Raw genomic sequence first — 24,764 nt, 5'->3', positions numbered from 1 at the left:
TTGCTGTTTACATATTTACCAGCATGGTTTTTGTCTCACCAGAAGGGTCACTTGTTAGTGCAGGGTCTAGGCTGTCATTTTTCAAGGTACTCCCATTGCCCTCTGAGTCAGTAACGGTTTTTTATCTCTTCTGATAGAATTCATATAGCAGAAGTTCAGTGGCTTTTACTACATTCACAGAGTTGTGTAATTATCACAAGTGCCTCATTTCAAAATGACTTTGGTGTTCCAGACAAACTTCATGCACACCCACGGCCTACAGTGGACACCCATGGAATAAAGGCATGTCATCAGTAGGGACAGGTTCCCAAGGAGTTCTCAAAGTACACTCTTGACGGAGTTCTCCATCTTCCGATCCCCAGGGACCTACTTTTCAATTGCCTCTCCCCAGCACTCAAGGGCTGCTCTACTCTGCCGGCCCCTTGCTTAGGCTTCTCCGTAGAGTAAAGCCTGGTACTGTAGGGTGGAGGCGATGGGTAATGAGCGCTTTCACCAGCTGCATACAGACACAGGCCCAGGGAGCTTGGGCTGTGGTGGCTGCAATTTCCTAATGGCTTCCTGATGAGGCAGAGCCAGTCATTAGCATCGGATGAGGGTAGTGCATCCAGGCCTCTCTTTCCCACCTGACCAGGCAGATGGGGAGAGTGGCTTCAGCTACTGCCTTCTTATCAGCGATCAGTTCTTCTCTGATCTCCAACTACTGGTCTGTCTGGCCCATTGATCTGAAGATTGGGTCTGCCTGGCGGCTGGGTCAGAGGCGCCCATAGCTGTCTGCTGTGGGCCTGTGCGGGCAAGACTTTGAGGCAGCGGCGTGATTGTCAGTATGTGAAATCTGGGTGCGTAGGGCTGTTATGAGAGACCCAGAAGGAAGAAGCCTGTGTAGCTCAAAGTGTTAACTAGGAGAGAAAAACCATTCCTTAAAGCTGTAGGTCCAATACTCTGAATGTGTCTGCTTTTAGGAGGAGAGGTACTAGGACTGCTCCAAGGCCTCAGTCCCTCTGGGCAGAGGCAGGCAGTTTCCTTCATTAGATGAGGTTTACTTCATAAGCCTGCGCTCTGACTTTGGGTCCTGGGTAGTGCTGTATCTCCTTCACCTTCTCTGTATCTTGGTTACTCTGTTGGGCTCCTCAGAAGAACTGAAATGGAAATGTTGGAGAGGCTTCAAATGGCACAGTGACTCTTGGTTCTCCTTTCAGTGGTTTTTAGATGCAGATCTGTAGATCAGACATTAACTGATGTTTTCACTGCCTCTGCTTTGAGAAGAATGGCACCCCGGGTTTTCAGAGCTGGGGCACGTTCTAGTGTCATACCACCAAAGACTGCTTCTTTAATAATCACTGATATAGGAACCTTTCTCTTGGGGGAAATATCTCTAGTTTTATGGTTGCCCCTCAACCCTTGTGAGCTCTAGTGGCAGCAGGTCACCCAGGGCTCCACAGTACCCTTCACATACATGTTGGCATGTTGGATAGTTGTCCCTTGGGGATTCTGAAGAACATGGGGAAGGAATGATGCTAATCCAAAGTGATGCTCCAGGACTTGGTGGTGGGACAGGCATGGAGGACCCTCTTCTCCCAGTCTATGGCAATGAGTAAACAGGGGTGGTATAGATGGGAAAAATACTGGGCAGGGAGTCAGAAGGTCTTGGATTAGTAACCATGTGACTAAGTCAAGTGTGAGTTGCCCCCTGGACTTCCTTTCCCCATTAGGAAAAGAAAGAGTTGGAGGTAGATGACATCTGAAGGTCCTTCTAGTTCTTCCAGGAGTAGCGTGGGACCCTTGGCCAGTGACACAGTCCTGCAGCTCCTCCTCCACTGGCAACTTCCCTTCCATTCATCTTCTGATTATGTCTGGTTGCCAGGCGGGAGCACCTCCCTCCCAGGAGTCGTTAAGGTTTTATAGCAAATTCTGTAAATTCTTTTCTGTGTCTTGGCTGCAGATGAGGCTTTGCATAGCCAGAGCGAGGGCATATAGAAGAACAAGACCAGAGAGGGGTAGAAAGCTTGGGCAGCCCGCATGGGGTGACTCTTCAGCCAAAGCTGAAGAGGTACGCGGGCCCAAATTATAGATTAGGTAGCTCTGCACCGACCGTGGAGAAAGCCAGATGACAGGGTTAGCTGGGAACCTAATGGTACAAGGAGAGTAACTATCCTCTCTTCAAAGTGTATTTCTGGGTCTTTAACTCCTTAGCAGCTCAGGAGACTTTAGCAGGGACTGACTCTCAAATGATTCCTTTAATGCCTGAAGTCCTAGGGGTCTAGTTCATTAGAGACATGCATTGGGGTTTACAGGACCGAGGAGGGCCTTTAGTCTGTGAATTGTTGAACATACAAAGCCTGAGGCTGTAAACTCCAGATGTTCCAGTGTGGGGCAAGGCCTCTGGTTGCTGGTGTGTTTTGCTGGCGTGCAGGGAATTTTGAAGGCTGCTAGGCCCCGAGGAGGGCTGTCTCATGTCTTACCATGCAAACAATGGATGGGAATTTTCGTGTCTTCTCCGTCAGCCTGGCTTCAGGTCTGAACGTTATGAATGCGAGTTTCTCAGCCTTCTCCCCACTCCCACCATGTGGCTCCCATGTGGCTCCTTTGAAATTACACTGGGATGAGTCAGCAGGGCCTTTGGAAAGAAGCGGGTGTTTTGCCTGCAGGGAAAAATGGGTGGAGAGAAATGAAGGAAGCAGGGTTTGAATGAAATATGGAATCAGATCACATGTTCCACACCGCACTTCAGTGGCCGCTGTCTGGTGTATTTTAAGGTGATCTTCGTCTGAGTTTTGTCTTTACCATCTGTACCGAGCGACTAGATTGCTTGCTAGTTGTGGCCCTGTACATGGTATCTCAGTTATCTTGGCAGCTCAGGTTTATTAGTGTGCCCTCCGGGTGCCCTGAAATGGACTTGGGAGTGAAGGGACTGGGGAAAAACACAGTAGAGCCTTAAGCTATCCTCTGGGTCTGTTGGCTCCAGCAATGCCGTACCTTGTCAGCTCTGTGCCTAAGCTCTAAAATTATAAGACACTTAGATGCTCACCACCAGTTCCTTCTCAACCCTGGGGGAGTCTCTCTTTCCCATTCTGAGGAGTTTAAATGAAAAGGAGGAGAATTGCCTTACTTCGACTTCCTTTAGCTTGTCCATGTGCTGTTTTCCCAGAGCAAGGAAGGAAGTCACTACTGGAGACTCAGAGGCAGGAGTGGAAACCTGATTATTGCCTCATAGAGGATCTGCATTGGTCCCCAAATTTCTTGCCTTTTGGAAAAATCTAGCTCTGTGCTTAGGATTTGTAGGACTGAACCCAGTGGGCATGGTTACTGACTATTGGTTGCTTGTTAGTCCTCCAAGATGCAGGCGACATGTATGATGTAGTTAGGCAACAGGGTAACAGCTCACAGGGACTCACTGGGGGTGGGGGATGGGCGCTCTTTCCTTACAGCTTTCTTCAATTCGGAGGCTGTGTGCATTTTTCAGGCTGTTGTCTATTACAAGCTAACCAGACCACTGAAAGCCATTTTAGTAAGCTGGTGGGAAGAATAAAAATCCCAGAAACTCAGTAGGGTGGGATTAAAATTGATTATCACAATATGAAGTCATGTTAGAACAAAAGATGAAGGAAGACAAAGTGATAAAAGGAAATGAAAGATCTTTATTTTATTTGCCTCTGCATGGTTCAGTCCTTGGCCTCTTTGGCCTCTTGTCAGTGGTGCTGGGCTGAACCCAGATAGAACACATCAGGTGTTCTAGCCTTGAGATACACTCTCAGTCTTGTCTGTTGGTCCCTTTGTTCAGCTCCAAAGAAGGGAGCTGGGCAATGTCCCCATAGAAAAGTGCTTTTGTAGTGTCACGGCCTAGTGCAATGAACAAACCTGATAAGACCACCTCGTAAGACTGTTGTCTCAGGAGCCCTAGCTTTGACCTCTATGGGCTGCTTGATTCGTCCTTGGCATCCCTCTCTTCTTGAGCTGTGTAGACAGAGGCCTTAATTGCCTTTCGGGTCTGCCCATCTCAGAGGGGACTAGAGAGGGCAAGCACGCTCTCCACTTGGCTAGAGACCTAATAGATTGAGAAGGAACAGTGTGAGCAAAAGAATAGCTCATTCCTCAGCAGGCCGCTTTCATGGTGACCTCATCTTCCTCCCAGCTCTGGTCCAGTTGGAGCTATGCATACAGGGCAGACTTCCAGTTCCTCCTGTCTGGGACTCACAGGGGCAGATATAAATAGACCAAGACTTTGTCTGTAGCCATTGTTCTCTGACTGCCCATTGTTTCTGGTGCTGAAGCCAACCTACTGCCCCTCCCCCGCCATTGCTCCTGCCCCCACCTCTTTCTCTTGGTGTGCAGAAGTCTGAATTTCAACCTGGGTTTTTCATTTGCACTTGTTGGGTGCTGGGGGAGAATCAACCTATGGTGTAGATCAACTGAATCCTAAGCCTCCTATTTTGACACCAGCAATGCTTTTGTCTGAGTCTTTCCTTGATATATTTGTGGTGGAGACAGAGATATGTGGATGTGTTGATAGTAGAATCGGGAGGATTTGTAAGGGGTTGAACACCTGTCCCCACAGGGTTTGATTAATGTGCCTGTGTCAGAGTAATACATAGTCTGTGGTCTTGCATTATAGCGCTCAGTACTTGGCCATTGCCTTTTCGATTTTTTTCCATTTTTTTTACATATCATCAGGGGCTTAGAATAGAGCAAGATGCAGAAAGCATTCTTAGTAAGTTGCAGATGGTGCAAAGGCTGGGATAGATAGCTAATAGGGTGTGTGCAGATTCTTGCTATGAAGATTTTTTTTTTTACATGGAGAAGTATGGATCAAAACAATGCAGTTTACTGTAGATCAATGTGAAGTCCTGTTTTGAAGCCAATAAATGCCAGGCCCTAGGTGTGGGATTGACGCCCTATGAGTTCACATGGAGCTGGCGGTAGTTTGGCTGTGGCAGGATAGTTGCCAGTGTTCTTGATTTTCAATGATCATCTCATTGGTCTCAGTTTACCACAAAAAGTAGAGTATTCTCTGTGGAGGTTTATGGTGCTCTTGAGGGACACAGAAGTGCAGGCTTTGCAGTGTTGCTCTTAGGTGAAGAGAGAGGCCACTGTGAATGCTTGTAGGGGGTTTGAAAACCTGGACAGAGGGGTTAGCAATGGGGAAGGATAAAAGCTGAAAAACCACTACTCCAAGGCTTCAACAATTAGAACTGGGTCTGAAGGCCACAACTCCTAAGCAGGCGTTTTTAACAAAATGGGTATGATTCCTCTTTTCATAACCATCATAGCTTATTAATGAAACTGAAAGGCTCACCAAGTAGGGCACCACTGAGTGTCTTTGGCCAGAAGATTGTTAGATAGAGCAGAATGCTGATTTTTGCCCAGGTTCTGCCTTTCCCTTGACTGCCACTCTCTTGTCAGTCTGAGACACATAGTTCTCAGATGTGTGGGCTCATGGCGCCACGTTAAGCATCTCTGTCTCCTCCACTGAGAAAATACACTTGCACACTCATTTTTTTTTTTGGTCATGGTTTTTCTGGTTTGAATACAGACAGTTGCACTGTGTGAATGTTTGTAGATGTGCATTTTTCTTCTCCGTCCAGATTTATTTATTAAAAGAAAAACACATCTGCATAAAAAAGCCTCAGAACACAGGAAGAATGTCTACTTTGTTTTTCTTTCTGTAGCACCAAGACATGCCGGCTTCCTCTGAGGGATTTTGAAGACTGGCTTTCATCTCAAACAAGGCTTTTTTTCCCCCCTCCACTGGAAAATTGTTCTTTTTAGAGGGGAGGGGGTTTAAGATGTATTTATATAATCTCTAAATAAATAAGAAAACGGGGAAAGAATTTCCTTTCAAGCTTCACGGAAAATGTCCCTTTCTGAACATCATCAGCTGGAGTAAATTGAGGCATCTCTGGAGCCCCTTCCCACTTGGCCTTCTGCCTCTCTTCTGGCTTGGTCCTCCTTGCTGTCTCCTCCTCTCCCGCTGTCTCTGCCCAGGCAGCCCCCCAGCTCCTCTCTCTCAGAACATCTTCCCCGGTTAGCTTTGAGCCCCTGAGCACTCAGTGGAAGAGGACTGGCTCTGTGTTTGTTTCCTGCGTGGGAGGGAGAGGCAGGCCTTGAGAGAACAGTTCAAAAGTGCAGGAAAACTTTACCTCTTCCAGCCTAAATAAACGGGCTTAGCTCCATTTGTTTGCCCAGATTTTTCCTTTGCCCATGGAGAAAATGTTTAATTTCTACTCTCCTGGATTTACTTTCCTGGGGGTGGGGGTGCCCGGGCCGCCCCCTTTTCTCCATATTTTACTGAGGTTCTGAGCCAGGAGTGGGAACAGGTCAGTCCAGGGAAGGGAGGGTTTATACAGTGGTGTAGGGGCATAGTGGCACCCGGAGCCCCGTGTTATGGCTGCTGCCTGCTATCTCCGGGATTGAGGTCTACTCTTCTCTGAAGCACGCTACATCCTGTGGCAAGCCTGTCTTTTCTGTCTCCCTTGCTTGTATTTTTACAAATAGACACAGAGAGGAAATATCTACCTTTGTGTCTAAAGATCTGGACTTGAATTTCTGGTTGCGTCACTTTCCTGTTGGCCATGGTGGTGAAATAACTGAAGTAGCCTTCGTGGGCCTCAGTTTCCTCAGCTGGGGAGTGGAGGAAATAATACTAAAACATCCGGGAAAACACTTTCAGCAGTGTAAAATTCTGCTTAAAAAGTAGTGATGGTAATAATAGGTGGGAAGCCAGTGTGAGATTAAAATAAGTCGATTGTCCTAATAACCCTCTTGGGATGGGAGATGCCGAGGCCATCGAGACTCATCAGTAATCCATAAGCAACACACCAGAAGTAGTACCCCTTGCTGGGATAATAACAAGATGTAGAACGTCAGATAGTTTCCATCATTTTGAGAGGGGCTGTTCGATGTCATGCCATTACTGAGAGCCTTCTGACCCTGCCATGAGTATTTTAGTTACAGGTTAGACTAGTAATATTGGAAGTATAAAGGCTGGGGCTGGGGCTGGCTGGTAGAGAACTTGCCTAGCTTGTGCAATGCCTGGGTTCCAGTTCTCACACTGCCAAGCCAGAAGGCATAAGACAGAGAAAGAGTCATCAGTATGCAGCATGGCTGTGTGCAGATCCAGGCACATCTACCTAGGACGTCCACGGAGACTATGGACCAAGGGATCACACTGTCCTGGGACGCTATGAACTCACACAGGCATATTGTGTGGCGAGAGCTGAAAAGAGCCACGTAGGATGGAAAGGCACTGAAGTATGTGACCACCTTGTAAACGGCTGAAAGCGACTCTCTAAGGGCGTCCACATTCTGTCCAGGTGCTGCTTGTGCAGAAGAGCTCTGCCATAGGGTGGTAGGACTAGAATCCAGGGCTAGCTGTATGCCTTCTGCCATTGAACCACACCCCTTGCCCGCCAAACATCGCTTTAAACTATGGGAAAGTCACTGAATTAAAGGCCCATAAATGATTAGTATGGTTTGTTTGGTGTAAGCAGAGACTGCTCGCTCTTTCAGAAAATCTTCATATATAGGAAAGAACTTTGAGTACAGAACTATACATTTTCTTTGTGTCCTGTTGATTCTAACGTGGCACTCATGGGAAGCTTTTAAAAACTAAAGATCCCCAGGATTTGTGTAGGTGTGAAGTGTTGTCATGGCAAATATATTTTAGATGATGGCCACCAAAAGGATTTCCCCCTTGCAAGTTGGGTTACAAGGTGCAGAACGAATAATGTTCCTTCATTGGGGTGGAGAGAGAGAGATTCAGTGGAAGCGATTTTCCTGAGCTTGCTGTGCCTCTGGGGTGTGCTCTGCCAAGACGGTTGTGGGACAGGCACGTGAAATGCCAGCGTCTAGTGGGACATAACAGACGCTCAGCAGAGTGTGGTGTCTTAATTGAACTGGGGCAACTTTTGACAAGAAGCAGAGCATGAGATTTTCTTTGCAGTGCCTGGAAGGACAGCAGGTTTCAGGGATCTCTCAACCTCCCAGGTGTATGGAACTGTGAAAATGAGAACGAAATGAAGAATCGGATCTCTGTCTTGAGACCATTTCTTGGGCCTTCGCTTGCTGGGGCTGCTAGAGAAGATTTATATTTCAAAGGCCTTCTAGCAGGGCATCTTCATCCACGTGTTTCCTCCTTGGGTGTTTTGGGTGGGAGACTTGAGCCGTCCTAGGGACAGAGTCAGAGCACCGATCCTCAGGACTCAGGGGCCGGTTCTCCTTTCTGCCTTCTCTCCTGGAACGGAAGAGCCTTTCTGGGTTTCCCTGAACACCTGGAATTGATTTGGGTCCTGCTGTGCCTTCCTATCCATGTGCTGAGGTGGAGGATGGTGGAGCGGCTTGGAAAGAAATAAATCCAGTGATTAAAAATAGCTTTTGCATGTCAGGTGCCTGAACGCATTTGGGAACATGCCTGCAATCCCTTTTGTCTGGCAGGTCTGAACTCCGACGCTGCCGAATTACAACCGCTTTCATTTGTTTTTCCTGCTTCCCTACCATGTAATGGTCAAGGGCTCATTGGAACCATATGTGAGCCTGGTGACTCACCAGATCCTCAGGACCTCAGTGGTAATAATGTGTTAAAACTCCTTTTGGGGGATAGGGCAGGGGATGGGTGAGGGGAAGGAGGGGGGAGTCTGAGGTCACTTCCTACAGATGTTCACTGTGCCTGGTGGACCCTGCACACTGCTTTCTCAGGCTCAGAGCAGCTTGGAGAACCCGCTGTCCTTTAGGAGACCCTCTCTTTTGTCCTAGGCCAGCATTTCTCTGAGAAGAGGCATCTACCTTTGAGTTGGCACGGTGTCCCCAGTGTGTGTTCTCTGGTGGCTGTGTGCATTGGCACAGAGAGATGCTGTAATCTGAGACTGGCTCGCGTTTTTGGACGGCCAGGTCACTGGAGGGTGAATTAGGGATTTTCTGTGCCGCTTCTTGCTGTCTTCTTTGGATTAGTTTTTACTGGCTGGTGCCTGCTGGAGGGTTGGGTAGAGGAGAAGGACTCATGCTCGATTGTTTGTTTTTCTACCTGATGGGAATCTATTCCATTTCTCATGCTGTTCTGTTGTTTGGAACAGTGATACACTGCATGACTGGAATGGGTGGACCCGGTGGGGACCCCCAGGTTGATGCCTGGTATTCCTTCGTTACATCGCATCTTTTTATTAATGAAACCGGAGCCAGGGACTCCAGAAGAACTCCTGCCTCCCACCTACCCCTGGGATTGAAGTCATGTCTGCCTAGTTTCTACTGCCTGCTAGGGGACCCAAGAGCAAAACTGAAGGCCACGCTCCCTTTGACTCTGCTTCTCCTCTACTGTCTGTGAAAGAGAAAGGGCAGTACTCACTGTCTTTGAGATTCCCATTCTTCTGGGATGGTTGTGCCCTTTTAGAAGCCAATAGCAACTTCCAGCAGCTGGAGTTTTCAGCTCCTCTAGCCACAGCCATTTTTCTCCTTGTGTTATTGTCCTACACTGGGGTTTGCTCTAGGAAACTTGTCTCTTTGAAACTGCCCTTGTGATGTTTGTCAGAACATCAACGTTTTTGGTGTGCTCTTAGTTAGAGTTGAAAGTTCACAAGGCCATGAGCCATTAGGAAGACAAATGATAACTTTAGTCTTTCCCATGTCGGACATGGGAGTCTCAGGATGGCTTTCTATCCTGATCTGAAGATCTCTGCTTCCCCTGTGCCAATTTCTCAATCATGATGATATTGCCTTAACAGAAGTTCTGTGGTTCAAGTGGGCCAGTAGATGAACTGTAGACCTGGTTGGTGTAAGTACCAGGCAAGATAATTTCAAGCCCCATTTTTTTTTTGACTTCATCTATCTCTTTAAGTTTCTATTCTATAATACTTATTTTCTCAAATCCTCAAGACAATAGAACATTAGAAGATGAAATGACTTGTTGCTTGGATTATCTTTATTGTGTATTTGCATGTGTGTGGGGGGGAGGGAGACAGAGATATGAAATAAGGGTTCAGTACACTATTACATCTGAAAATTATCAGATCAGAATTGTAAAACCCAGTGATACAGGGGCTGCCTCTTAACAGAACTCTTTTTAGAGGTGAATTAGTAAGTGGCTTCCCTAGTGTGAGTTGCCTAATGGAGAAAGTGACAGCAGAGTCTGCAGATTTTGATCAAGACAGCAAGTCAGCCGTATGCATGTCTCCTGCTCTGTTTTCTCCCTTGTTTTTAGAACTCCATCTTTGCATTTGGGCATTCTTTCATTCGTTTGTTTGTTTGCTTCTTCCCTTTCCATGTAAGCTAGATGGCTTCTTCTGAGTTTCTGCTTACTCTGAAAAAATTTCAGCAAATTTTGTGTAACTACTTAGTCCTATGTCATATGTACAGCAACCCATCAAGGTAACTCGGAGGTGAAGACAGATAGAAACTAGCCAGGTTGCTGTTTAGCCCGTCTGCTTCATGTGGATGGAAGGAAGGAAGGCTTCCCTTAGTCCCAGGAAAGGAGAAGAACAGTAGATGCTGCAAACAGGGTTCCATAATTCCTTTTGGGATTATCTGCATGAAACGAAGAGTCTTGGAATAGTTTTAATTGTTAAAATATCTCATATTTATCTAATTTTAAGCAAAAATAAATCTTGTCTTTTACTGCTTCGAAAGTTTTTCATCTCTCGATTATATTTATGCAGTCTGTTCCCTTTGGTAGTGGAACTGAGCAGGAAGACCCTGGATTTTCAAGAGTAGAAATCTGTCTTCTGGCCCTAGTTAGTCCATCTTGTTCTGTGACTCTATGCTAAGCCATTCTGGTGTCATCTTTTCCACATTTGTAGAAGGGGAACCCTGAAGCACTTCCCAGGACCTCCTGCCCAGGACTGTCGCCCTGTGGGGATATGGTGGAAAGGTGTATGAACAAAGTCTTAAAAAGCTACGAGGTAGCTTACCCACCTCTGTCTCCGGCTGCTCAGTTTATGGCAGTACCCAACCCAGGCCTAAGATCCCTGTCAAGTCTAAAGCTTCTCCCGGTGTAGCATTCACACGACATTGGATGCTCATCTGGGATTCTTGTCTTTGGCTCTGTCGCTCACTATCTTACCGGTGGATTCCAGATGTTGTGGTGAACAGCAGGAGAAAGAACTTGTAGTCTTATAAGGCCCTTAAGCCTTTAACCTCTTGCTAAGTAAAAGCTACCTCAAATAAGTTCTTTGTAACATTGGTATGAGCGGTTATATTTTAGAGAACTGCAAAGAATGGTGGAAGAAGACACACAAGATCCCTTTGAAGGGTTCTTGGAAACCGAACGGCCCTTAACTTGGACTGAGACACAAACAGACTAGAAGCTCTTGTTTTCCATTTCCCTTGAAATGGTATGGGGTTGTCGGGGTAGGCCACACTGAAATTCAGGCTGGTGTTTCCCTGCATTCCCTGTGCTGCTGGCTCAGTGTGCCTGGAGATTCCAGGAGAGCTGTCCTGCCTGCTCCTACTTCACACTGTGTACCTTGACATGGGTTTTTACCATTGTCTTCTCAGAAATTAGGGTGAGTCCTATGTTATTGCAGAGGTAGGGTCCTGAGGTTTAACATATGACTTTAGCTTCCTTGCATTGTGTTGAGAGTCTCCAGAGGATTGGCACACTTTTTCTTCAAGTCTGGGTCTCTGCATTTTGAGAGCTGTGTTATTTGATTTTAAGATATTGTAATTATTACCACAAAGGCAATCTCAGTATTTTTCTAAGAAATACAATTAGTTAATGTTCCTGGAGATACTGATTAGTGTCCAGATGCCTTTCCCAAGATTAGAGAGTATCTGTATAATGCAAAGTGTTATAGCAATGAAGTAAATGTAGGAACAGTAATGTCTTCTTTCCTAAGCCATGGCAGGTTCTCCATCTGCTGCCTCCTGCTCCTCATCTTTGATAAGAGTAATTACCATAGTTTACACAATCATAGATAATATTGAGGGAACTTTTGCACTGGTCTTTAAGTAACAAGCTTAATCTATCCACTTTTGAGCATAATTATTGATCTCATTTCCTTTTTCTCCTTCAAGACAGGGTTTCTCTGTGTAACACCCTTGGCTGTCTTAGAACTCACTTTGTAGACCAGGCTGGCCTTGAACTCCCAGAGATCTGCCTGCCTTTGCCTCCCAAGTGCTACATTAAAGGCCTGTACCACCATGCCTGGCTGTTGTTCAGTCCACACCACAGAAAAGACAACCCAGCCAGCTGTTCACTGCTGTGTAGAGAAAGGGCCTTTTTTTTTTTTTTGGTTTTGTTCGTTTGTTTGTTTTAAGTCCAAATCTTGAGTTTTACAAATGCAGAAAAGTTCTGACTTTCCTCTTTCCAGAATTGGTTTCAAGAACAATGAGAGTGCTGTCTGAAGGAGCTTACATCCCAATGCAAGTGTCCTAGATGTGGAGATAGTTTTCTCTAGCTGACTTGAGTGATCTTCCAGGAGACCCAGAGGTTGGATCTCACTACAAGAGGGACAGGACCAGGTGGTAGCATATGAACTAGACTTTTAGAGGGAGTACTGAGGTGGACAAGCCAAGGTAGTTCCAGACACTTCCGTTAGAGAAAACAAGTGAGAGAATGGACGTGCTTGCTACCGCAACAGGATGCAGAAACTGCATAAAAAACATCCACTTAACACTCCTGGTCCTTGCAGACTACCAGAGCGCTGCTGTAGAAGAGGATGCAGCCTGAGGGAATCCTCCTCCTCAGGCTCTCTGCCGTTGTCCTTGCTCTTGGCTGTCTTCTCATGAGGGCATCGTATTGCCCCTGCTTTCATGTTTAGGGTATAATGGGCGCCAGCCTGCCAGATTCATTCTGGGTTCAGTTTATGGTAGCCCTACAGACACTCTATTAGCCTTGGCCTGCATGTCCCACGTGTGGCCTCAGCCAATTTCCACCATCAGTAAAGCCCTTTTCATGACTTTTTAGTCTAATGGTGGGCACAGAGACAGAGAGACAAACCCACACAGTTCAAGTTCCTGAATTTATATCAGATGGACATGAAGGGGACAAAGTTGATTACATTGAGAAATACTGAATTCACCAAGTATTCATTGATTGAAGTGTGTTTAGCTTTGTGTTAGCATCCGAGGTTGTTGGAGTTTTCCCAGCTCTGAAGTCATGCTCCCTGCTTAACTAAAGGGCCTCTTTCTCTGAAGTAAAATTGACCTGTGCCCCAAAGGGGAGGCGCTCAATGCCACTTAGCTGTTCTGAGATTGGTGAAATAAGGACGAACGGGGAACATTGATGTGCTTCTTAGTGACTCATGTGATGATTATTTCATTGTTTGAAGGGCTGGATGTTGTGTAATCAACGACTATCCCTTCTCTGAGCCTTTTATGTTTTTATTCCAAAATCTGGGATTTTCCATCATTTTGTCAATCTTCCTGGAGGCACGCTCTGGCTATTCAAATACTCCCTGGGACTGGCGGGGCCTGGGAGAGTAGCTATGTCTACCTTTTTCTTCTTAGGAGGGCGGGGACACTGGGTTGCTCTCTGGTAGCATGGCTGAAAGCTGTCCTCAGTCATGCAGTGTTGCCTCTGTCCATTTTGTCTTTCAGAGGCAACATATTGACCTCCTTTTCTTGAAGGTCATACATTCAGAGCCTTCCTTCCTTCCTTCCTTCCTTCCTTCCTTCCTTCCTTCCTTCCTTCCTTCCTACTGAGGAACTTCACCAACAAGCCAGCGAAGAAACTCGATCATGTTACCCCAGTTTCTGCATGTTTGTACACTGATAGCTCAGGCTTCTGAAGCTCCTGGCAATGCAGCTAGTCACCACATAAGTCACAGAAAAGCTCGGAGGGTTTAGCTTTGGGGAGAAATAGCCTCAAGGTGCATTTAGAAGATGCTTTGTGTTGCCTCTGTGCCTGTGCTCAGATCAGGACCAGGGCCTACAGGTACGGGAGGGTAAAACTGTATGGGTCTGGCAAATGGTGACACTGGCAGATCTGCAGGATTTGATACCTCACTGTGCTTTTCCTCTTACAGAGGTCATAATTGGGACTTCCTGGATCTACCTCAGGCTTGCCTGCCTATCTTATCAGCATGGCTGCTTTCCTAGACAAAGCCACTGTCGTCTCTCAGCAGAACCAATACTCCCACTCTCTCACAAGCCCCCTTGCGTCCATTCGTGTGCACCTAAACCACTCTTTACAAACTAACAGTGCAGCGAGTTCCTCTGGTTAAACTTCAGCAGCTTTGGGTTTTCCATAGGATAAAGTGGCCTGTTCTTTAACATGGTCTCTACTTACCTCTTCAACTTCATGTCAGACAGCTGCCTGCCTGATCACTCTGTGACTCAATAATCGCTCATCTTTTTTTCTTCTTCTAGTGTTACAAGTTTTATTTCTCTTTCTTTTTCTGTAATTTTAAAAATGAAGTTTGTTCTTTGAAAATTGTGTACTTGTGTATTTTGATTGCTCTCCTCTTATCTCCTTACCATTCCTGTAAATCCTCCCCACAGCCGCTTTCCTAGATAGGACTTTTACTTTTGTTTTGTGACTCAGTTAGTTTAACCGGGGCCATCTGTGTGACCTTTGGTTTGGAACTGTTCATTGGAGCCTGGCCGCCACCCATTGGTGGGGTCACCACTGGGTACACAACTAAAACAGCGACTCCTTATCTGCCTGAATCTGTCAATTAGCAAATAGTTCACGGTGAAGGGTAGGGCTCCCTAGGCCTCTCTCTCATCCATGTTGGGCTGTGGAGGAACTTACTCTTGTGAAGACCCAGTGCAGGCTTGCACAGCTGCTGTGTGTTTGAGATTACAATGACTGTGCCTTCCTCAGAAGATGATATTTTATAACCCTTCTGTGTGTCATATAGATCTTACATTATTTCTGTCTCCTCTCCTACTTTGTTCCCTATTCCTTAGAGGGGATGGGATACATGTCTTGTTTAGGGCTGAGCATTTATCTGTCACTTAATCTCAGCACCTCATGTATCTGTGAGTTTCTTCATTTACTACCATTTACTCAGAACAGGCTTCTCTGATTAAGGATGGGAGTAGCATTTGTTGATGAGTAGAAGCATAAATATTTAGAGGGCAGTTTATGTTATGCCAGTTTAACTAAACAACAGTATTCACTTTTCACCCTGTGTAGCCTAAGACCTCCCATCCGTGAGTTTTTGATAGGGCTTGCTGTATCAGGCATGAATTCTGCCCTGTGGAGAGGGCCTCAAAGCCCGAGAACAGTTGGTTACCCCATAGCAATAGTGCCACTGGTGCACAAGCGAGCACATCTTGATCGTGTAGTTTGTAGAGTTCCCACTTGTGTAAGGCAATGGCTGCCTTTTCTCCAGCAGTCTCCATAGCATGTTTTAGGATGACGAGGACTAGATGGAGGAGAGAAAGCTTCTAGCTCAGTCTTAGCTTGATTTTTCTATATCACTCAACCGAGGTGTGTCTCTACTGCCCTGTCTCTACTCCTGTTTAGTATAGGACTCAGTCTTGTTAGAGCATAAAAATGGAAACAAAAAGGATACACATAGGAAAAGAAGTCAAAGTGCCCCTGTTTGTAGGCGGCATGGGTACTGTACATAAACAGAAAATGCCTAGCCAATTAGCTTTCAGTAAAGTGGCAGGATACAAAATGAACATACAAAAAATAATAAAATCAGTAGTCTTTCTATACACCAGCGACAGAAGCACAGAGGAGGAAATCAGGGAAATAATCCCATTCACAGAAGCCTAATAAAAATACCTTGGTGTAAACCTAACCAAGGAGGTGAAAGAACCTCTACTTTCATCTTCTTATTACTTCTTATCTCATGACCTTCCTTTATGCTATGCCTAAGACTGAGCTGCTTAAGCTTAGTGCTCATCACTGGGCTTTGTGTTGAAAAGCAGATACATAGGCTCTGATCCAGTAGGCCTTCAGGGGAACTGAAAATTTGTATCCCATCATTTCCAGGCAAGGCTGGTATGCTTGCCTGGGGTACCACACTCTGAGAACAGCTAAGCTAGAGTGTATTTTTCTTCCTTAGTTTCGGAGAGTCCCTCAGCTCTCACATCAGCCATCTCTCTGCCCATGGCAAGTTTCTCCTGATCCTCTGGAGTTGCTGCAGTTCCAGTTCTAGGCTAGTGTGCATCTTCTCCAATGAAGCCCATGTTGACACTGTATTTAAGCATTTCTTAACTGAATCCACTGCAAGAACCTGTCTTGGGCAGTGCTGTTTCTATGGTCCCTGCTGTTTTTTGTTCTGTGCTATTCCTGTCCCTTGCATATTTCAAGCACAAAGTAATTCTTGGTTGAATGAATAATATTGTTTCTTCTTTTTATAGGTAACTGAAAATATGTAGTAGCAAAAATGGTTTCATTGAATAAGAAGGACAAATGGGGGCCATGGATGGTAGAGATCAGAAGAAAGAATAAACATATTTTGTTCACCAGGGTACAGAGCATTGTAAGCAAGACACAGGGTTTTGTTTTTTTTTTTCAAAGGGGCCTAGCATATTGTGGAAAACCCCTTCAATTTTACCTGCTGTGATGAGGACATTAACACAGTTCTTTCTCAGCCTCTGGCTCATTCACACCCTCTCATTCTTTGTGAGTGGTTAATTACCTGTGTGGTTTTTGTGTTTCATATGTTGTTTTTATTTTTCCTTACAGATATGGAATGTGCAGATGTCCCTCTGTTAACTCCGAGCAGCAAAGAAATGATGTCCCAAGCACTGAAAGCTACTTTCAGTGGCTTCACAAAAGAGCAGCAGCGACTGGGAATCCCCAAAGGTATCCTTTTTACAGTAGGATAAGGGGTCACTCAGGCCAGAGTGTTAGGGAAGGCTCTTGCTCTCCCCCAGCTAGGCTGGCTTCGAGTAGCAGCACTGGAATCAGCAGTGGCTATTGCAGACATCCGTGAGATACAGGGGCTGAGGATCCACCCTTTCCCAGCTTGTCATCACCATCTTGGTCTTAGGACAGTGTTTCTCGACCTGTCTGTACATCAGACTCTCTGGACCTCTGAGAACTTCCAGCTAGGCCCCAGCCTAGACCAGTGCAATCTTAACAGGTGCTAGATATCTCTAATTTGTAAGCTCCTCAAACAAGTCCAAGTTGCAGACAGGTTTGGAAGCATTTGTTGTAGGGTCAGTCTGGGCTACTGTGGATAAATCCTGGGGGCTGAAGTTTATGCTCTGTTTGCTTCCATGTACTTTGGTAGGTGTGCTCGCCCTTTGGGTTTATGGAGAACGGAAAGGGTCTGGAGCTGTAAGAAAGAAGTGAGCTAAGAATTATCAGCTTCCCCTAGGAACATTTATTAGACAGTCAAGAGCAGGAAGGCTTTTGTTGTTGTAGTTAAGAAAGTTGAAGGAAGGCTGTCTGTATAAATCATGCCTCTTCCTCTGCTGGATAAGAGATTTCCAGCATGGCCAGACTGGGGCTTTGGTTTAGATTTTTGGAGTATATATGTATATTTTTTTCTTCTGTTTCCAATTTTACCCTAAACCTGGGTGGAAAACAATCCCAAACATTCTATGAGGCCCAGAAGGCAGAGCAAAATAACCTCTGAGCCGTGGGTATCTTAGCATCTCATGAAGTTAGCTTTTGGATTCAAGCATCAGTCACTTGGCCACGGCAGCCCATTGTCATTTGAGCCCCTTTAGTGATATTGACAGATACAAGCTCTGTCAATCCCTAAGTATTATATGCAGTTTATATGTCATCACTACTATTCAAAGTAGGGCCTGTGGCAGGTGCAGACATTGCAGGGCATATGTCTAGTGTAGTCACTAATAATGACACTTGAGTGACATGCTATTATTGGTTGTGGTGATTATTGTAAAATAATAAGTGGCTAAGATGAAAATAATCCAGTATAAAAGCCTCCAGTGTATTGAAGAGTTGAGAGTGCCATTTGTGGGAAACCTTTTACATTGCTACTACTGCTTTTCAAGAAGGCACGTTCTCTTATCTGGGGCTTTTAAATTTTTTAATGGAAATAAGGGTGAGAGAGGAGATCGATGGGAATCTTGGTCTGAATGAAAGCAGGAAACTATTGTTGACTGACCATAGCTCCTCCTACCTGGCAAAACAGGGGAGGTGGTATTGAGTGTGGGGAGAAGCATGGGAAAGCATCACAGGATGCTGGTCCCTAGGTCTGAGGGTAACTGGAATCCTCAGCCTTGTTTGGTCCCTTCACTGTCTGCTCCCCAACCTGACCTACCCTGTCCTCATTTGGTCTCTCTTCTCAGACCCCCGGCAGTGGACAGAAACCCATGTTCGGGATTGGGTGATGTGGGCTGTGAATGAGTTCAGCCTGAAAGGCGTGGACTTCCAGAAGTTCTGTATGAATGGAGCGGCATTGTGTGCCCTGGGTAAAGAATGCTTCCTCGAGCTGGCTCCAGACTTTGTTGGGGACATCCTGTGGGAGCATCTAGAGATCCTGCAGAAAGGTAAATGTGTGACCACAGGGAGGAGGAGGTTGTGTGAGGTTTCTCCAAGAGTAGGGGAAAAACTCGCCCAATAGCAGGATGCTCATGCCGTGGGTGCTCAGCCCTGGCGTGGATGGTCGGTGGGGATGTCTTTGGTACAGAGCCTAACATAGTACAAAAGATCAATACTTGCTGGTTTATTTTTGTGTGTGTGTGCATTAGGAGTTAATGTTTTAATTTTTAGCAAGATTGAACTTCTTTAGTTTCTTGTATGCAAAAATACGATCCAAGTTATTTTTCAACAAATAGTTCCCAAACCAAAAACTTGTATTTAAAAAAATATGGTTTTTTTTTTCATCAATAACGTTAATATATCCTCCCTTGATCTATGATGTATACTCCTGGTACAGGAGAGCATAGCTTCTCCAGTCTTCTTAGCAAGACAGATTTCTTTGCCACTCACTGACTTGGGATTATGGTAGTATGGAATACCTTTTACATTTGGAGCCAAAGCTGGGGTTATATTAGGACACGGTGTTGCAACCTTGTAATGACACAGCCTCCTCTACCGGCCTCTTCTAACCTTTTTGGACCAAGTGACTCATGTCCCGTAGCTCTGGCTGAGTATAGAAACAGCAGCAGGCGGCAAACTTGGGTGTTTCTGAGCTTATTTTTCTGAATTTCTTCTTAAAATAAATTATAGTTACCAGCAGTCAGCAGTGCCCGGGAGCTGACTGTAAGCCTAGAAGCCTGCTACCCTCTGTAACCAGGCCCACCCTTTCCCTGTGGTCACCAGGCCCAAGCTGTAGGCACAGCCACTGGGGTCAGGGCATCCAGCTCTTTCCATATAATGCCTTCCTTTGTTTAAGAGTATGGCCTTCTCTCAGGGCAGAGGAGAGACCCAGTCCCAGTCCTCTGGACACAGAGTGTGATGGGTACTCCTTTTCCGTAGCTTCTTGTTGAAAATGATCAGCCGATGAACACAGTCAAGGACTTGGTGGCTCCTCCCGGGGACAGCAGCCTTAGTGTGCACTGGTGCTGACCCCTAGGCACTGACACGAGTGACCTGCTCATAAGAGGAAAAGAAAGCTGTGGCAGACTCCTCACAGAGCTGGTTTAACTGCTGGCTCTGGAACACAACAGCAGGTTGCACCAGACCATGAAACCAAACATAGTCTGTGAATACAGTGCTTCTCGGAATGCGAATGAGCGCCTGAAGGAGATGTCCCAGCTTCCTCAGCTTTGGGTGGGCTCAGTCCACCACTGATCCTGACATATTCATATCCTTGATTCCAAAGTGTGGCAAAATAGATTTTTCTCATGAAATCGTCCCCAGTTAGTGACCAGCACTTTAAACTCTACTCACTTCTAAATCTTTTTAGGTTTCACTTCCCATCCTGTGGTCTTGCTGTGATACTGTGGGCTTGTAGGAAATTTCCGTCTCTGAGAGAGGGTTGGACTGTAGACTCTGTTTATGCTGCGCAGGACTGTCAGGGAATTGAAGTGAAGTAGGGGTGTAACTGAGTACGTTTGAGAAGGCAAGTCCTGTCATCCCAGCTGGTATCCTGAGGCAGTAAAACTGTCTTTCTATGGGTCCTTAGAGCTGAGGAGCTGGTCAGAATGTTTGTGCTCAGGACAGCACAGCAGCCAGCAAGCATAGGGGCTTTGGGCGGAGCTGAAGGCCAAAGGTATAGGGGATGTTTCAATCTGATAAGCTGCTCAGGCAGAGTTTAATCATTTTATCTCAACTGGGAACTTTTTTTTTTTTTGAGTGCAGGCATAAACTTGTTTTCCCATCAGCCTTTGCTCTTAGCAAGCTAGCAGATACCTGAGGAAAACCCCGTATCAGTTGTCTGCCTTTACGATTGTTTTATTTTGGGCAGTGAAATACTGCCAGGTTCTGTAAAGTGTCAATAGCTGTTGCATTTGATTCTAGAGTAGTCAGGGGACCCTGAGCCCACCATGACAGTTCTCCACTGTGCCTTTTCTCCGTTCCTCTCTGTGTACCAAGGAAGTTGGTGTTAAGTTGCTTCTCTTACTTTACGTAAGTCTCCGTGGTTCACTGAGTGGAGTCGCCTTACCAGTGTCCTGCTTCTTGTCTGGGCTTGAATTTAAATTCCAAGAACAATGAGAAAAGCACAGGAAAAAAAAATTTCAGACATCTGCAAAAACTGGAGGATACAAAAATCTACTTGCCCAGAGACTGAATGGTTTCTGAAGTGGTTTTTAATTTATCTGTTTGAGTGTTAAGCACTGATCAGGGTCCTTGAGACATCCCCAGACGAGCCTGAAGATGCAGTTGTCTAAACGGGAACACAAAGACATCACAAATTTTTCCAACCCTTAGACATTATCCACTGGATCTCCTTCCAAGACTGTAAATCTCATTTCATAACCCCTGAAATGATAAACTCAGCCATACTTTTGTGATCCTATCCTGAGACAAGGCCCCAGTTAGGCAACTAATACACCAACTTTTTTAATATGCTTGAAGGTTTCTTTCTTTGTTTCTTTTTTCTTTCTTTCTAGAAAAAGGTTGAGGTTATCGAGGTCCTTGTGTGTCTAAGACCCTCATGGACCAAGTGTTGCTTGCATATTATCTTTATTTTATTCCCTGATGTGTTTCTTACAGAGGACGTGAAACCCTATCAGGTTAATGGAGTCAACCCTACCTATCCAGAATCTCGTTATACCTCGGATTACTTCATTAGTAAGTGCCGTCTCCCACTCTCCTCTCTCCTCTGTCTCTTTGCTCTTTATGGGAGGGAACATGGAAAGGCCCCTGTTTTAGTCAGTCTCAGGTGCTTTAATCATAACTCTATAGAAAGTAATATTTTCTTAATTATGTTCTGCTTTTGGTTGTTTATTTTATGACTTTTCACCGAGTCCCAGCATTCAGCTTGTATGCATGTCGATCAGTCTACAAAGTCCCTGCAATGGGAAAGGGCTGCACCCTGGTTAGATTTTGATCTTATTTAATCTCATGTGTGATAGTGGCCTGGAAGAGGGCTGGGTCAGGCATTAGATTTTTGTCCCAAATGCTTTCCTTGTCTATTATTGAGGATGGCAGCGTTTTATATGGAATCCCTCTGGAAGAATGGCCCATAGAGCATCACATTCTAGTACAGAAAGTAAACCTTCTCCTTTTTAATGTAAGATACCTTAGAACACCATAGAGGTGGCCAGAGAAAAAGAATACCATTGGATTTCTCTGATGGCTCTGCCGTCAAAGGCCGTTTTAAACAGGTGTGATGTCGCTTTTATCTTTTTAATTATTCCAGTGACAACACTTACACTCACTAGCCATCAAGAGTGTCCCAAATGTTGCACACATTGTGCACACAGAGTCTCATTTACTCTTACTCATCACAGTGCTCCCAGGAAGACTTAATCAACCTTATTTTACAGACAAGTAAATTAAGTCCCAAAAGGCAGGTATCTTATCAAGGGCTGCAGATAGCAAGCTGTGGATCAAGGCCGAAACCAAGCCCTTCTGATTTACTCTCCTTTTATTCTTCAAGGGATTCCACTCATATCACATGGTGGGGCCTTGATATGTAGTAAGGATTGCTTCCTTTAGGTATCGGTCTCTCCAATTGTACACACTCTCCTTTTCTAGGCTATGGTATCGAGCATGCTCAGTGTGTTCCTCCCTCAGAGTTCTCAGAGCCCAGCTTCATCACAGAGTCCTATCAGACGCTGCATCCCATCAGCTCGGAGGAACTCCTGTCCCTCAAGTATGAGAATGAGTACCCTTCTGTCATCCTCCGGGACCCTCTCCAGACAGACACCTTGCAGACAGACTACTTTGCCATCAAGCAAGAAGTGTTGACTCCAGACAACATGTGCATGGGGAGGGCTAGTCGTGGTAGGTCAAATTTACTTTCAAATTCCTTGGGTACTAGAATGACCTTTATGAGTTTTTCAGGTCCTATTTTACTCACTTATCATCAGCCTGGTATTCATCAGGCTCAGCCTTTCTGTTTTTGAGTGTGTTCGACAATAAGACCTTTTACTGCGGGATTTTAGCCTTATGCAACATGGTGGCCGTAGTTGGACTTTCTTTTCTGCCACTAGTCCCAAATAACAACACGAGACTTAGAATTAATTAAGAAAGCTCGGCCTTAGCATAGGCTTGTCTCACTAGCTCTTATAACTTAAATTAACTCATTTACATTAATCTACATTTTGCCCGGTGGCCTTTTACCTGTGTCTCATTTTGTGTATCTGACTCCCTCTGTGTCTCATTGGCATTTTCCTCAAGCACCTAGAATCATCCTGGGTTCCTCTCTTTTTCCCAGAAGTCCCACCTATCTCCTGCCTAGCTATTGGTCACTCAGCTTTTTATTTCACCAATCACAGCAACACACCTTCACACTGTGTACAAATATCTCACAACAGATGGCAAAGAGCGTGGGGTTCATGCTGGAACTAAGTATGGCAGAATAATAATCAAATGTGTTATTAGGGTAAAATGGTTTTGCCTATGTAATACTTCTAGTTGAATTTTGTAAAGGAGACTGCAGTTTCATTAAGAGACTTTTGTTTGAGAGCATAATCTTCTTGAAGTTTGATGTGTGCCTTAGTGTTCCTTGTCGGGTACACCTGGGCCACACTGTAGAACCTGACTTGATACCTAGGATGACCTTTGCTGTTCATTCTGGGAACTTAAGCCACTTGTGACTTCTTTGGTTTGGGAACATGCAAGATGGTTAACCAGTGGTTTATTTGGAACTGGTCATCAACAGTGTGGTGAAAGTGTGTATTTAGCTAGGGGACCAGGGAAAAGAGGTGGCAAGAGGCTTCCAAATGAAGGTACTCTTGTTGACAAGGCTATTATAACAATGATAAAAAACATTCACTGGCGGTAAAGCCAGTGTTTCAAAATAGGTCTGGCTGACCTGACGTTCCAAAGGTAAAACATACGTGCTGTTTAGAATGAGGACATAAACATTTGACCACTAGGAGCAGTGTGTTCAGATTGTTTTGTTGTTGAGAGAAGTATATAGTCTGTGAGAGGGAGGGGCTTCTTCCTCCAGGAAGAGCCCACTTGTTTTCTGAAAAGCTAAAAATACTTTTCATGGTGGGTAAATGGGAAAGTGGTAAAAACATGAGGAGGGGGGTAGTGATTCCCGTTCCCTGTATTACCTGTGCAGAGCTCTCCAAAAGCAGGAGAGCCCAAAGGAGTACCCTGTGGCCACTGTAAACCATGCCTACTGTCAGACTCTTCAAGTCTTTAGGCTCACACTTCCTTCCAGCAGGCCTCGGGATAGCTAACTGGCCTTGTACAGGGAAAGTCCCTGTGAAACCAGAACCTGAATGGTCCTTCTTAGACTCCTGCCTTGTTTGTATTTCAAACCTAAGGGAATGGGTGGGACCACGTCTGTCTTCCCCTTTCTGTCTGTCATTTATTTTTGGGTGTGTGTCTATTTAAATACATGCTCACAACCGTGTGCATCTGTGCACTTCTTCTCAAGCAGCTTGAAGCCTTACAACCATTTTCTTCCTTATGGGGCGGTCTCTGTGTATAGTTAACAAGACTGAGTTGTGGGTTTAGGGTTCAGCGATGTTGTAAATCTGGGTAGATCTGTAATCATTGTTTTACAATTGTGGCCGGTTTCGCATTTGTGTAAATGCCCCTTCTCCCTTCCCTTTGCTTGGTTCTTGGGTCCTCACTATCCCCTCAAACCGTAACTAGTGATTAAAAACCCAAACTTATCCTTACCAAAGGGCATCAGGTGTTTCTTTGTGGCTCCACTGTCCCTCATCTCCTTCAAGCTCAGGCCATAGACTTATGGGGAAGACCAGCTTGTGCGGGCCTGCTTGCTGCATGGTAGCTGCGCTGTAGCATGGCTGGCCAAAGGGTCCTTGATTCTGAGTGTTGTGATTGGTCTAGACGGCAGACATTACTGTTAGCTGACTATTAATAATCGTAGTATTCAGATTGTGTGTAATAGTCTACAAAGTGCCCCTCTGGCCCTCTTGTTTGTGCTATAAGGCCGGTCTTTGTGTGAGGCTTCTCTGTGGGTTGCTGTGAGGCTGCTCATCTACTGTTGAGAGCGCTGTTCAGTGGGATCAGTTAGCTTTGGAAGGACCTTACCGAGGCATTTCTCAGGAACGATGGTCAGTGCCTGTCTTAGGGCATGCTTGCCTCCCTGGGTGAACTCAGAAGCAGAGCTGAGTATCTAATCCTGTTGGATTCAGCCAGTGTTGTGGAGAAACTGCCCGTTAATGAAGGCTTCCAGCTCTCGGGCTGTGACACAGAACTGAAAGAAAGCCGCACTCTGCTCTAAACCACAGTCTGAACTGAGTGGCATCTGGTGAGGCTGCACGAGGGTAGTGACGCCTGCTTTAGCACTTTGGCTAAATGAAGTGCTTTCAACTCCCGGCCCTCCAAATAGAAAGATGGCTGATAAGAGGAATTGCAGGAGACT

The 24,764-nt window shown here is 45.5% G+C and overlaps 1 protein-coding gene across 3 annotated transcripts in view; it reads left to right on the top strand.

Annotated features, from left to right (window-relative positions):
* Ets1 (ETS proto-oncogene 1, transcription factor) overlaps positions 1-24,764 on the top strand; it is a 122,853-nt gene that overhangs the window by 74,913 nt on the left and 23,176 nt on the right. For all 3 annotated transcript variants that reach the window (XM_075966418.1, XM_075966420.1, XM_075966419.1), the window contains 4 exons: positions 16,571-16,690; positions 18,151-18,351; positions 20,963-21,040; positions 21,950-22,198. In XM_075966418.1, coding sequence (XP_075822533.1) covers positions 16,571-16,690; positions 18,151-18,351; positions 20,963-21,040; positions 21,950-22,198 — 648 coding nt within the window. The remainder of the gene's footprint in view (positions 1-16,570; positions 16,691-18,150; positions 18,352-20,962; positions 21,041-21,949; positions 22,199-24,764) is intronic.

The sequence above is a fragment of the Microtus pennsylvanicus genome, chromosome 3 (assembly GCF_037038515.1).
Source record: "Microtus pennsylvanicus isolate mMicPen1 chromosome 3, mMicPen1.hap1, whole genome shotgun sequence".
Lineage (NCBI taxonomy): Eukaryota > Metazoa > Chordata > Mammalia > Rodentia > Cricetidae > Microtus > Microtus pennsylvanicus.
The sequence above is the reverse complement of the archived record's forward strand: the minus strand, read 5'-3'. Positions and strand labels throughout refer to the sequence as shown.